Source organism: Apodemus sylvaticus, chromosome 10 (assembly GCF_947179515.1).
Source record: "Apodemus sylvaticus chromosome 10, mApoSyl1.1, whole genome shotgun sequence".
NCBI lineage: Eukaryota > Metazoa > Chordata > Mammalia > Rodentia > Muridae > Apodemus > Apodemus sylvaticus.
Window position 1 is genome coordinate 7167017 of NC_067481.1, and position 14560 is coordinate 7181576.

The 14560-nt window shown below is 54.7% G+C and overlaps 2 protein-coding genes across 3 annotated transcripts; one reads left to right on the forward strand and one right to left on the reverse strand.

Annotated features, from left to right (window-relative positions):
• Window positions 1-313: 313 nt before the first annotated feature.
• Otop2 (otopetrin 2) lies at window positions 314-8226 on the reverse strand. 2 transcript variants are annotated; one of them, XM_052196956.1, is made up of 7 exons: window positions 7914-8226; window positions 6929-7065; window positions 5297-5355; window positions 4778-4911; window positions 4682-4687; window positions 3252-4120; window positions 314-737 (listed from the first exon to the last, which is right to left on the reverse strand). In XM_052196956.1, exons 1-7 carry the CDS (start codon window positions 8224-8226, stop codon window positions 567-569), a joined length of 1689 nt encoding a protein of 562 aa, XP_052052916.1. In that variant the 3' UTR covers window positions 314-566. The 2 variants fall into 2 exon arrangements, with proteins under 2 accessions (XP_052052916.1, XP_052052915.1); XM_052196955.1 differs by lacking the exon at window positions 4682-4687 and having other exon boundaries at window positions 3252-4135.
• A 1539-nt stretch (window positions 8227-9765) lies between these two features.
• Ush1g (USH1 protein network component sans) lies at window positions 9766-13652 on the forward strand. Its single transcript, XM_052197499.1, has 2 exons — window positions 9766-9929; window positions 12431-13652. Exons 1-2 carry the CDS (start codon window positions 9766-9768, stop codon window positions 13650-13652), a joined length of 1386 nt encoding a protein of 461 aa, XP_052053459.1.
• Window positions 13653-14560: the final 908 nt, after the last annotated feature.

Sequence of the window (14560 nt, forward strand, 5' to 3'; positions counted from 1 at the left end):
CCTCTGTTTCCTTCTTTGTAAAGCATGGGTATTAGATGAGATCACTCCTCACTAGCTAAGAAAGATGATCTCGTTCACCGGCACTCGCTGCTCCCTCCCAGTCACCCTGTTACCCACCGTTTAGAAAGCCTGCTGCATAGCCTCAGCTCGGCTCACCCACCGAAAGGGTGGATGTCTGGAAACTCAGAACTCCTGCGATCATTCCAGATGAGGCTGAGACAAGAAGAGGGGACAAAGGGATCGCTTGCAGGTTTATTAGTTCTGTCTCCATAGACTACACAGGCCATGTGGTTGGGATTACAGATAGAGGCAGAGATGGTATTTCCAAATCCTGTCTGGTCCTAGGGAACGCTACAGGGAACAGTTTCCCTCCCTGCCTCCGTCTCCCCAGGCTCCAGGGTCATGCAGGAATGAATGGGCACGTCTTGATTTTGATTTTAAAAACTCATCCTGGAAAAATAAACTTTAGTGAAAATCCTAGTCTGGGGCAGGCAGGGAGCAAGTGGCAGCCTGAGGCACTCCCAGGTGCTGGGTGGAGTTCCTCCGCCCTGTCTTCTTGTGGTGCTTCAGGAGAGGACATAGACCTCCAGCAGACTGGAGACAGCGTGCATCCGGTAGAAGATGCCGAAAGGCAGGCAGATGTTGACGATGGCTGCCCAGAGAGAGTGACCGTAAAAGTCCACCTCCACCGTATTGCTGAAGTGCGGGCGGGCGCCGAAGGCGGGCATGATCCACAGCTGTGGGTGGAGGGGGGGGGGGAAAGCGTGCATCAGGAGCCTGCTTGTGACTTCTGGGGGTTTGGCTGAGCAGGAGAGAACGGGATCCCTTCTAGTTTGGTGGCCATCGGGGACTGAGCACCACCCAGGGCTGACCTCCAGCAATTCGGAGCTGAGGAAGTGTGTCTAACTGAACTGGCCCACTCCTAGACGGGGATCCACGTGAAGCCACTCTTCCCACCCTCTCATCCTGGCCTCCCCGTCAGATGGAAGCTTCAGTGGGTGATGTAAGGAATTGATACAAATGCTGAAGGAGCTGGGCAGATGCGTGCTTCGGTGATGGTGGTAGACTAGAGCCAGTCAAGCCTAAGGCCGCCCGGTTCCAGCCCTCCTCTGGTTCACATCTACCTGCTCCCTTCCCTTCCATATGTGGGAGAAGTCTAAGGCTAGACTCCGGTTTCACCTCCAGATAGTAACTCAGACCTTATGGGTGTGGGATATGGAACAAACGGTCAAGTGTTCAAGGCTAGCCTCGCCCCTATGCCAGTTAACTCCACTCTTAGGGGACATCACATCCTCTCCTGAGTCGGTTTCTGTTCTAGAAAATGAAGGACGGGAAGGACGCTGCTGACAGTGATTTGGACTCAGATGCTTGGGGCAAGAACAGCCTTGAAAAGGTAGCTCCCAACCAAAAGGCTAGGCTGGAGGTGGGGGAGGGGCAGAGGCAGAGAGTGCATACCAACGTGGGCCCCAGACACAAGAAAGTTCTGAGCCTATTTTGCTTCTACTGTGAAGGTCAAGGGTTGAGGACTGATTTTTTTTCTTTTTTCTTTTCTTTTCTTTCTTTCTTTCTTTTTTTTTTTTTTTGGATTTGGTTTTTTGGAGACAGGGTTTCTCTGTGTAGCCCTGGCTGTCCTGGAACTCACTCTGTAGAACAGGCTGGCCTCGAAGTCAAAAATCTGCCTGCCTCTGCCTCCCAGAGTGCTGGGATTACAGGCATGCGCCACCACTGCCCAGCTCTATAAATATATCTCATTACAGATGGTTGTGAGCCACCCTGTGGTTGCTGGGATTTGAACTCAGGACCTTCGGAAGAGCAGCCAGTGCTCTTAACCACTGAGCCATCTCTCCAGCAATTTTTTTCTTTAAAGTAAAATTGACTCTTGGAAGTCTTTGTGGGTGGTGTCATAGTCCCAGCCTCCAGATATGCCTGCATTAAGGGTGTTTCTATGTGAGGGATATTCTACTGTAGGATATAGTCAAAATGACTGTTTCGTATGGAGTCAGATCTCATTAGAGATGTTTTTTTTTGTCCACTTGAGAGGTGCATTTTTCAATTGGTGTAGGTGGGGACTGGGGAAAGATCTCACCCCAGAAACAACATATTTTAGGAATCCAGAATGTGCTGCTCAAATCCTTTACATAAAATGATACATAAGATAATTTATGTGCATCCTCTTGTATACTTCATATTACTGTGTTCATAATATAGAAATGTTATGGGCATTGTTGGTACTTTGTTCTATGTTAGGGCATAATGACAAGGAAAAAAATCCTGTCCAATAGGACTGGAATTTTTTTCCTATTAATTTCTGTCTGAGACCTACAGCTCCAGAGGCTGACTGACTGTCTCCACAGGCCTGAGGTTCTGTGTTGGGGAGCGTGTCTACATTAGGACATGGCTATGTTGGGTGTAGCTATGCTAGGAGGGTTTCTCTTTGGAGGGTACCCTCTTCTTTTTCTTCTTCTTCTTCTTTTTTTTTAGACTTATTTATTTATTATATGTAAATACACTGTGGCTGTCTTCAGCCATACCAGAAGAGGGCATCGGATCTCATTGTGGATGGTTGTGAGCCACCTTGTGGTACCATGTGGTTTCTGGGATTTGAACTCAGGACCTTTGGAAGAGCAGTCAGTGCTCTTAATGTTCGAGCCATCTCACCAGCCCTGAGGGCACCCTCTTCTCGTGAGGGCTTCTGCTTGGGGTGTTTCCTTCCCGAGAACATACTTGTACAGGATGACGTCTCTCACTCTTTATAGCTGGCTTTGCCAAGCCACCTGGAAGGGGACAGCTGTTGTACACACCCCTCTTTCCAGCTGGCCTTCCGCCGCACCCTGCCGACTGGCTGCTCACACTCACCCTGATCTCTGTGACTTCCTGTGGCTGTTCCAACTATTCTGAGAAGCAGGCAGGTCACAAGATCCCAGGAGCTGCCACACCTCCCACCCGGGGGTGAGGGCTCTCACCCTCCAGGGCAGCTCTCAGCTGCTCTCACTTTCCCCTGCCCCCATGTCAGCCTTCCCTGGGATCCCTCCATCAGCCTGTCTACAGAGGGTTGGGATTGCCTTCTGCCTGTGTGCCCTGAAATGCCGTGTGCTACAGCTGTCCCTCTCTGAACCTGCTCTTCTAGAAGATTCCAGAATGAGTTTGGGGCAAGACAGAGAAACTTAACTGGTTGTCAATTATCCCCCAACCTAGAGACACCCCAACCCCAACCCCAACCCCATTTACCCTCATATCACTCGACTACTCACGATGACGTTACAGAGCAAGAGAAACAGAGAGATGTCTTTCAGGCACCGCCGTCGCCAGTGGCACCTGGGGACCGAGATGATAGCCACCACTTCCTGAGGGCTTTCTGGATTGGGACTGACCAGCCTTGGGGTGGGTGTGCAGGAAGGCAGGGGGTGGATAGCATCCAGGTTGGCAAAGGTGATGCCTTGTCGGGGCTCCTTGGGGGGCATTTCACAGGGCTCAGCCCCAGGAGGTCCCCGGTGGAGGCTCTCGATGATGAAGACATTCTGGAAGGTGTGCTGCGCAATCATGAGCAAAGCGTGGGACAGGTTGAGCGCCCCGAGCAGGTTTCTGGGGGAGCCCACCACCACAGCCACGATAGAGTAGTAGGAGATAGCGTACTGGCCCAGGGCAGCGCCCATCAGCAGGGCCACGTCCAGGGTCCGTGTCGGGTTCTTATGATGGTCCATGGCCCGACGGTCAAAACGATAGATGACTGAGCCACTCAGGCTGACCAGAGTCATGAGCCCCAGACAGACAATATTAAAGCTGTAGTAGATAACCAGGGCCTGTTGGGTGTGGCCTCTCTCTCCACTCACCTGGACCTCATAGAGGATGAAGACGGCCAACCCCACCACAAAGAGGAGCAGGCCCAAGACTGGGCCGGCAAAGAAAGTCTCCCGGAAAAGGCTGACCCTGGGTGGCGTGTGGCCGTGGCCATGGGTGGAGGCGAGCAGCCTTCCCACGTTCTTCCACATGACGTACAGCATGGTGGAAGCAAAGAGGCTGTACTCGATGTTGAAGGGATACAGGTAGAAGTAACCTTGCTGGAAGATCTGGCAGATGGCTGTGCTGCAGAGACACGGGTCTCCTTCAGCTGGGCCCCCTGCTCGCGGCCGCTCTGCTGCAGAGAGAAGGACACAGGGTTGGGCTCTAGCCTCCCCTTCTAGTTCATGTCAACACAAGGCCAGGGGTTATCTCTGCCAGTTTCCAGTGCCCAAAGGACTTCCCGGTGTCTGGCATCTCCATTTAGTCCATAATTACTCATTCCGCCAGACACTGCAAGATAAGGTCCTGCTAAAGATACAAAGTAACCTACAAAGTAACAAAAACCTGGAGCGGGGAGAGGAGCCTCAGTTTGGAAGGTCCTTGGCACGCAGGTGAGAAAACCTGAGTTTGACTCCACAGTGCCTGGGGCCTAAAGAGGCATTTGCTGACATGTCCTAGACAGCACATTTTGAATTCCCTTTGGTGTGGCACAAACTGAAGTGATAGGAACCATGGTTGAGAGTCTGGACACAGCAGCTGGACACAGTATGGCCTAGACTGTACCCTCAAGGATGAGGAAACACACTATATACTCTTGTTCCTTTTCACCTCTACCCACACTTCCGAGGGAGCGCCTGGAGTGGGAGGAGGGCCCCCCCTCCCCAGGCGCTACCTTTACCACCATGCCCTGGCAAGGGCACGGTTGACTGACTATGAATATGCAAAGCGCCCATCCACTGCCTGGCGGCCACAGGGCTGGCACTAACTGGGAACTTACAGTCAGGGGCGAGGCGGGTGTGGCTGGCGTTGCCATGGGAGCCACTGTAGGAGTGGGCCTGGTGCACGGATTCATCCACTACAGCTGCCATCCAGATGGCCAGGTTGGTGGCGAGGGTGAACATGAGACCACACCTGTTTCAGAAGGATGGACAGGGGAATAAAAAGCTCACGAGGTCTTGGACTCATTATGGGTAAAGCAAGGCAGGGTTATAAGCCCTCCTGAGAGGTGGGCTTACGAAGCGAGAAGGCAGGAGGGCCCATATGAACAGGGGAGCTGAACTTGGAAGAAAGACTCAGCCCGGTAGGATGTCAGCTAAGAGAGAGTGAGTGTCCTGCGGCTCGGGCCCCACTAGGGGAAAGGGCACAGCCCAGGCATCGGAAAGCAAGAGAGCAGAAAGGAAAGGATGGCTTGAAACCCCACCCAGGATGTAAAGAGAAGAGCCACACCCAGGACGGCAAGTCTGCTCTCTCATGCCAGGGGAGTCTTGACCCTCAGATACTAAGCTATGATTCTCACCGGGTCAGGTCCAGGTGGGTGTGGATACAGTTTTTAGCGGAGATCCAGAGAAAGTAAGTCTGCACAGAGAGAGAGGGGCAGGCTCAGGACCGTGTACGTGGGCTAATCTCCGAGCCCAAAGCCCAAAGCCCACCCACACCCAGCATGATGCTTTCTCTACCCCCAATAACCCTTAAATGATCAGGTTTATTTTAGCTTTACAAAGGAGAATGAATAATTTCTATTCTACACTGAAACTTTTTTTTAAAGGGTGGCTTGCTCTATCTATCTATCTGTCATCTATGTATGTATGTATGTATGTATGTATGTATGCATATATTTATCTATTTATGTATCTCTCTCTCTCTCTTTTTCTGTCTCTCTCTCTCTCTCTTAAAGGTATATCACTTGGAAAACATTTTCACCTTGATGAGATGGAGCGTGGGACTGGAGTGATAGCCGGGCAAGCGTAGTCTTGGGTACCCAGTGATGTATTTGGGGGAGCAAGATCAGCCTCAGACATGGTCTTCCTCAAGTCCCAAGGTTTGAGGATCTTGTTGTTGAGACAGTCTGTCTAGGCAGCCCTGGAACTCCATCTGTAGACTAGGCTGGCCTCAAATTCACAGATAGCTGCCTACCTCAGCTTCTCAAGGACTGGCCTTGAACTCTCTATGTAGTGCCGAGTCACCTCCAACTCCTGACTGTCCTGTTCACTCCTTTGGCCTCTTCGTGCACATGCCCTGCCATCTTCTTCCTTTGTGGATTGGAAAGGCCTTGTCCTCATCCAACTAGGGCTGAATCCCTGCCGTGGGACATACTGACGTCGGGGTATTTGTGTTTTCATTTTTCCTGGGCATTCTTCGGACTTATAAAATGTAAAAGACTAATATCACGTTAAAATGCCGCAGCCACGTGTGGGTGGCGGTGGGGTGGGGTGGGGTGGGGGGGGTGGTGCTCCAAGGCGTGGCATCACTACACGCTTAGAAGCTGAGCTTCTCTTCTGGTCCTGTGCAAGAGCAATCCTGCCTCGGCTTAGTGAGCTCTTTCAAAACTGTCTTTATGCAGCGCATTAAAACCAAACAAAAGGAAAAGAGTGAGAGCCAGTGTGGCTCACTCCTGAATCACCCGATTTGGGACGCAAAAGCAGGAGTTCAAAGCTAGTCTGGGCTGCTCGAAGTGAGTCACAAAAGGAAAAAGAAAAGAAATTGATTTGAACTTGTCTGAAAAACTGTAACTTACGGGATGCCCTGCCTCCTAAACAAATATCAGACACAGAGCTACGGTGGAGACTAAACAAGCCCCAGCCATGGTCATGGTCACAGTGGGACAGTAGGCAGACCCACTCCCTCCCCGCCCCCAGACATCCAGCGGTCTATCAGACAGGGCCAGCTGCCACGACTTACACCTCTCAGGTGTTAATTACTGACACCACTTAGATCAAAATAAAATCGCAGCACCCCTAAGTAGAAGCTGATATTTAGGTGCCACTTCATGAGTCAGTGTCCCCTTCCTTTTGGGATCATATGATCTCTACCGCAGCCCAATGTCATTTGCTGAATTTCTCAGGGAGGGGGATGTGTGTAGAGCTCAGACCTCCTGACCTCCTGCCAAGCATGAGGCTTTTCCCCACGTGGGGACATTCCCTCTACCCACCTGGACAATGACGAACACGGCTTGGATGATGGGGTGCAGGATCTTGATGGCCGACTGGCACTCAAAGAAACTGGAGTAGTAACCAGTCTTGAAGACGTCCATGACAAGGGTGCAGATCCCAAACAGCACCAGCCCACCTGGGAATCGGGGCCAGCAGGGGAGTGGGGGTCAGAGAGGCAGGAGACTGCCTGCGTGGTCAGGGCTTGCGGGTGGGCGATAGGTTCTGAAGGTGAGGGGTTAATGGGGTGGGAATAGGGCGTGGGCGGAGGATAACTGGATGGAAGAATGGATTGAGTGGGGAGGTTAGGAGGGTGACTGAATAGATGAATGGATGGATGTGTGGATATATGAAGGGGCAACTGTGTGTCTGAAAGATGGATGAATGGTTGGATTGAAGGTTGAATGGATAAACAAACAGGTGGATGGATGGATGGATGGATGGATGGATGGAGATGAATGAATGAAAAGATCATCAGGATGGCCTGAGAGATCACTGGGGGGGGGGGGGGGATGAGAGCATAAACAGGTGGATGTGGGTTGGGGAGACTGCTCAGTGGTTAGGAGCACTGACTGCTCTTCCAGAGGTCCTGAGTTCAAATCCCAGCAACCACATGGTGGCTCACAACCATTTGTCATGAGATCCGATGCCCTCTTCTGGTGTGTCTGAAGGCCTCTAGACAGACCTTGCCAGCTGCTGTTGTCTTCTGCTTTTCCCTCACAAAGCTCTCTCTAGGATCATCTCTCCAATCTTTACACAAGGCAAAGAAGCTCCTTCCACCGGCCTTTATCCTCTAGGACTCCCCCCGCCCCTTGCCTCCCTCTAGCCGCATCCCACTGCAGGAAGCCCCCCTCCCCGCCATGTTGCTCATGCCAGGACACCGCACACCTTTCTATCCCAAAGTCACACCTTGCAGGTCCCCCATGAGCCCCAGGCTGCACCTCCCCAGCGTGCCCACCCCACTCTTGTCCCCGTCTCCCAGGGCACCTCGGAGCCAGATGGGGCCGGCATGAGCATCCCGGTAAGGCACCGCGTCTGGACGGCGCGCGGTGCGGAGGAGGTAGAAGCCGATCCACAGTGCGGCCAGCAGCATCATGGTGGTGAGCAACGCGAACACGTCGGTGTCGTACACAGCCACCTTGTTGAAGGCACCGCCGCTGATGAGCGTGCAGGCGAGCAGTAGCACGTTGACAGCCAACAGCACCGACAGCAGGCGGCCGCCCTTTTTCCACACCTCACGGGGGCTGGCCCGAGACCCCGGCAGGCTCTCACTGGGATGCGGGACCAGTTCCTCCGACATGGTGGGGGCGACTGGAGGAGGTTGAAGGGATCACTGCGGAGGTCCGGGGTTGGGAGAGCAAGGATAGAATTCTAAGTCAACCCAGGGGGCTCTCCTTTCCTCCCATGTGATCCCTGGATTTGGGGGACCCTGGGAATTGTGGGGACTAAGGGTGCTGGACCAAGCATTGGGTTTGGAAAAAAGAGAAAAACTTCCCCTACCTGGCCCGGAAATATTGTACAGAGAGAAGAAGCAGTGGCCCTAGGCGGAATCCTTTACAAGGTTCCACTCCCCAAATCCGACAGTCCCCTGGCCAGGCGCACGCACCTGGCTGCTCCTGGAGCCGACACCAAGTTGGGGGTCAAGGGGCAGCAAGCGTCTCCTCTCTCCCACGCCGGGCTGGACCGGTGCTTTATACCGGAGAGGGCAGAGTGATTTACAGCCACAAGAGCTCGGCTCCATAAACCTCTCAGTCCCACTCACATGATCCATCTTTTCTCCGAGCTGAATTTAGGGAAGCCAGATAAGGTGAGATTTATATTTACCTGTTAAGATCCCCTCACCCCGTCGCGCTGGTGCGGCCAGGGTTCGGGCTCGGCCCCATACTGCAGTACCCAGAGGGTTCTCCGCCCCCAGCACCCACCATAACGTGGTGCTCAGAGATCACGCCCACCCAAAGCCTGCAGAGCTGACCCCCGCCCCCGGTGCCCACCTGCACCTTAGATACCATCGCAGCCCAGGAATCACCTATATTTTGGATCTTGCTTGTTGACTCGAGATCGGGACAACAGTTCCCCTTTCCCCACCTGCCCTTAGAGTGGTTCAAATTCGGTCTTCCTGTATCCCTACTACTGCTGCCCAGAGATGCTGGTTGGATACTGCAAAGTCTGGTTCCCATGCGGTGCCCTCAGTCGGCCTGCAGTCATCTAGCGCCCCCTGCTGGAGAACTGTTGTTTGACCTCTCACAAGTGTAGGCTAACTGCAGGGACTGCTGCGCCCTGCTTTCGGCTCCGATGGTCTTACGGTGGGTCCTCCTGCTCCTCTAGGGCCACTGTCCTCCAGATCCGAACTGCATCACCATTTCACCCTCACGCACCATTCTCCAGCCCTTGTCCTGCCCTTTTGACTGGTGAAGAAATGAGGGAATCCAGCCTATTCTGTCTAGGACATACTAAATGTCCCTATCCTGGGCTTCAAGGGCTGCAACGCCAGAGTGGACGCTTTTGGTGCGAGAGAGCTGGATTTCACTTGAGTCACGTCTGTGTGCTGGAAAGCATGGCGTTTAGGACCCAGAGGAAGCTCCTGGGCGGCTCCCTGGGCAGTGAGAGATCTCCCCCCTCCCTCCCCGGGTGTGCAGCTCAAATGTCCCGGTAGACCTGTAGTCGCCCGTAGTCGTGGCTCTGGCGCTCCGCATCCACCATCTGCGGCAGCAGGGGCTGGCGGCCCAGGCCCCTGCCCAGACTCTTCCTTCAACCCCATGTCTCAGCCCTAACCCGGCTGCCCACCCCGTCTGGGGACATTTCTCAGTGCCCCTTGCCCACCCCATCCAACTCGGGCACCATGAATGACCAGTATCACCGGGCCGCCAGGGATGGCTATCTGGAGCTCCTCAAGGAGGCCACCCGGAAGGAGCTGAATGCCCCTGACGAGGATGGCATGACCCCGACCCTCTGGGCTGCCTACCATGGCAACCTGGAGTCGCTGCGCCTCATTGTAAGCCGGGGGTGAGTATGCCCTCTGCCTAGCCAGCAGGGGACCAGGAAGAACTTCCTGGAACTCCAGTGTCCTAAAACCTTATGGCATCCCTTAGCCTCTTGCCTGAGCTGTCCTCTGCCCCTCTGGACAGACCCCTAAGGTGGGGCCGTGCAGCCTACATACTTCAAGGGACACACGTGGAGGGGACATGAGCTGAGCTTTGTGACAGTTGTGGCCGAGATGCAGGGATTAGAGGAGAGGAACTTTGATTTGGGGATGGGATCCCTGATTATGGGATGGGGGCTGCAGAGCTATTCAAAAGTCAAAGACATTTAGGGGTGGTGCCTGGAAGAGTGAAAGGTAGGTGGGAACCAGAGAGACAGCTGGGGAGTCTTCAGGGACCTAGAACTGGGGGGCCAGGAAGAAGAGACCTTCACTGCTTACTTCCCAACCTGGCAGCCAAAAGGCTGTCCCCGCAGCACCAGAAGCTCCCACCGTCTGGGCTCCACACTGACCTGTGCCTTCAAACCACTCTTCCAGGACTTATGGGCACTGTCCATACCACCAAATGTCACTGGTTCAGCCAGTGGTTAACTCCCTGTGCCCCTCCCCCTCTGCAGGATCCAGTAGAGGGAAACTGTAGTGTGCAGAAAGGACACTCCCTCCATCCTTCCTCTGTCCTGGGAGGGCGGGTGAGCACAGAATCCAGGGGTTTGGAGGAGGAGTCAGGCAATGTGGGGTGGGGGTCACTAAAGTGGTTTGGGTTGGGGGAGGGGACTAAATCACATTACTGGAAATATCCTACCAACAGTTTAAGACTGGCCTTGACTCTGGTGTGGCCTAGACAGAAAAAGGATGTTCCAAGAGGATTTATGTGACTGCCTCAGGCTCTATCTAGGGGTCAAGGTCAGGGGCAGCAGGGATTGTGCTGACTCTGGTATAGGAGTAGTTGGATATGTTGGGACGTTTCCCCCTCTTCCTCTGTGTCTGCTTCTTTGGTCTAGTAGCATGTGGGAACAATATGGAATCAGACAGCTGAGACAGAGCTCAAGCCTGCAGGAGGGCACACAGTGGTACTATATGCCCTGCCCCGTCCATCACAGAGGCTCACAGGGGTCTCAAGGGGGAGGGGGGAAGGGGTATGGAAGGAAAGAGAGCCATCCAAAGCCCTGAGGGTCTGCAGAGGCAAAGATCTGTGCCTGCTGAGGGAAGGTCTGTTGCTGAGCCACCCTCCCCCCACACATCCTACAGGACTGGCAATCAGAGGGGACGCTGGGGGGAGGGGTGATGTTGAGATAAGGGAGTGATTCTTCCCCCAGACCTGAGCTGGCCTTGTGGCCTCATTAGTGTAGGGCATGGCCCTGTGCTAGACCCAGAGATCGAGGCAAGATTCCTACAGAAGCCAGCAGAGCTGGGTGGGCTATGGACTGGAGTCAGAGGTGGAGGGCATTAGAGATGGCTGCCTGACGGGGCAAAGCTACCCAGCTTCATAGGACAGCCTGAACAAGGGAGGGCTGCATGACCAGGTCTCCGCCCTCTTCCTCTCTAGTTCTGGCTGTCCCCACAGTCCCCTTCTGGCCCAGGCCAAGACCCGACACCTGCTCTAACACTGGCGTTGCCAGGCCTGGCCCCGCTCCCTGCAGACATGGCGGTGCCCACTGTATACCAGAACGCACCCTTCGACGCTCTTCCAGGCTTAAGCCCAGCACACACGCACATAGCCACCCTCTAGTCCTCAGAGCCCTGTAACATGTGGCTTCAAAAACCACCGTGCGCACCTGCCTAGAGACCCAGACTCCGGCCTGGCCCACCACCTCGCTGGGCCAGCTCCCCGAAGGGCCCATGAATAATTCACTCCTTTCTCTCAGCGCATCAAATATTTATCCCCTGAGATTCCCAGCCCTCAGTTCTCCAGGGGAAGGCCCGCCCAACCCCGCCTCCTAGGTCGCCCCGCCCCCTTGTGGGTTGGGTCACGCACACACACCACCTGGTAGCTGTGCTTAATCCCGATGCATCTGTCGAGCCCGCTGGTCTCCGGGAAGTCTGGGTCTCAGCCCCATGGGTTTATTTTAGGACAATGGTTTTCAGTCTTCCTAATGCTGCGACCCTTTAAGTGCTACGACCTTTTAATAAAGTTTTCACATATTATGGTGACCCCAACCATAAAATTATCCTGTTGCTACTTCGTAACTAATTTTGCAACTGTTATGAATTGAAATGTAAATGTATGAGATACAGGATGTCTAATATATGACCCTGTGAGGGTCACGATCCACAGGGTGAGAATTTCTGCTTTAGTGGCTGCTATGTTCCAGGTCCAGGGGCTCACAATGTCTGTGGGCTTTCCTCCTCCTCCTCCTCCTCCTCCTCCTCCTCCTCCTCCTCCTCCTCCTCCTCCTCTTCCTCCTCTTCCTCCTCCTTCTCCTTCTTTTTGCCTCTTACCCCGCAAGATTCTTTATACCTCCAATCAGACCCCAGGTCTGACTTGGTAAAGGGACTCATTCTACCTCTCCACGTGCTGTTCCTACAGGGGTGACCCGGATAAGTGTGACATCTGGGGAAACACACCCTTGCATCTGGCGGCTTCCAATGGCCACCTGCACTGCCTGTCCTTCCTTGTGTCCTTCGGGGCCAACATCTGGTGCCTGGACAATGACTACCATACGCCGCTGGACATGGCCGCTATGAAGGGCCACATGGAGTGCGTGCGCTATCTGGATTCCATCGCGGCCAAGCAGAGCAGCCTCAACCCCAAGCTGGTGGGCAAGCTGAAGGACAAGGCCTTCCGCGAGGCGGAGCGGCGCATCCGCGAGTGCGCAAAGATGCAGCGCAAGCACCACGAGCGCATGGAGCGGCGCTACCGGCGCGAGCTGGCCGAGCGCTCCGACACGCTCAGCTTCTCCAGCCTCGCGTCCAGCACCCTGAGCCGCCGGCTGCAGCACATGACGCTGGGCAGCCAGCTGCCCTACTCGCAGGCCACGCTGCACGGCACGGCCAAGGGCAAGGCCAAGATCCAGAAGAAGCTGGAGAGGCGCAAGCAGGGGGTCGAGGGCACCTTCAAGGTCTCCGAGGACGGGCGCAAAAGCGTGCGATCGCTCTCAGGCCTGCAGCTGGGCAGCGATGTGATGTTTGTACGCCAGGGCACCTACGCCAACCCCAAGGAGTGGGGCCGTGCCCCACTCAGGGACATGTTCCTCTCGGACGAGGACAGCGTCTCCCGTGCCACGCTGGCTGCCGAGCCCGCCCACTCGGAGGTCAGCACCGACTCAGGCCACGACTCCTTGTTTACTCGCCCCGGCCTGGGTACCATGGTGTTTCGACGGAACTATGTGAGCAGCGGGTTGCACGGGCTGGGCCGAGAGGACGGGGGCTTGGATGGGGCAGGCACGCCGCGGGGTCGGCTGCATAGTTCCCCCAGCCTGGACGACGACAGCCTGGGCAGTGCCAACAGCTTACAGGACCGCAGTTGCGGGGAAGAGTTGCCCTGGGATGAGCTGGACTTGGGCTTGGATGAGGACCTGGAGCCTGAGACCAGCCCCTTGGAGACCTTCCTGGCCTCGCTGCACATGGAGGACTTTGCTTCCCTCCTGCGGCACGAGAAGATTGACCTGGAGGCCCTGATGCTGTGCTCTGACCTCGACCTACGCAGCATCAGCGTGCCCCTGGGACCTCGGAAGAAGATCCTGGGGGCCGTGAGGAGGCGCAAGCAGGCTCTGGAGCGACCCCTGGCCCTGGAGGACACGGAGCTGTGAGTGTCAGTCTGGAGGTGGGGGTGGGGGCGGGGTCAACCTTTCCGGGAATGGGAGGCGGCTTGCCACCACATTGCATTTAAAAAAAAAATCAAAGCCGCAATCTACTACTAGAGGCCTCTGTTGTATTTAACACCAGTTTAGGAGGGGGAAAAACACCTGCCAGTTTAATAATTGGATGCTTTCTTATCACAGTTGACAGTCCTGGGATAATCCAAAAGAGGAAAAATAAGCATTTTAGTCTGTTTGGGATACGTTTACAGTAATCGCGGGTAGGATTTTCAAAGCCATTTAGACCTGATCTTATGTAGCCCAAGCTGGCCTTGAACTTGCAATCCTCTGACCCACCAAGTGCTGGAGTCTGAACCCAGAGCTAGCCCAGGACGATAGACAAGCACTCTCTACAGAAGAGCTACAACATAAGCCTCAAAGCTGGGGATGTTTCTGAGCCCTGCCCCTTCCCGGGTCCTTGATCAAGGGCTTTTTGTTGAGTCCTGAACCCCATTCCTCGTGTGCCACAGGTGAGCAGGTGGAGGATTGGGGATTAGAGGGTAGCTCATACCAGGCTTCACCGCTGTCCCGTGCCAAGATCACCTGATCTTGAGTTAGCTTTGGCCCTAGAACCTGGAGAGAAGCCAGTTGGGGAGAAGGAGGCCACTGCAGCAGCTGCAGCCCCTCTCAAGCGCCCACAACCCCAAGGCAGTGTGCTTTACCTACTGCCCCACACTGTGCTCCCGACGGCTCCCACAGCAGCCTTGGAGGCACAATTGTGGTTTCAGAAGCCATCATTGCTGCGCAAACCACTCCCTACTCCTGTCCACTACAGCGTCCCTTAAACCCACTGCCCTTCCATTTGGTACGCAAGGCCTTTACCCAAAATGGCTGGGGCAGGGGTGGCCGTGGGAAGGCAG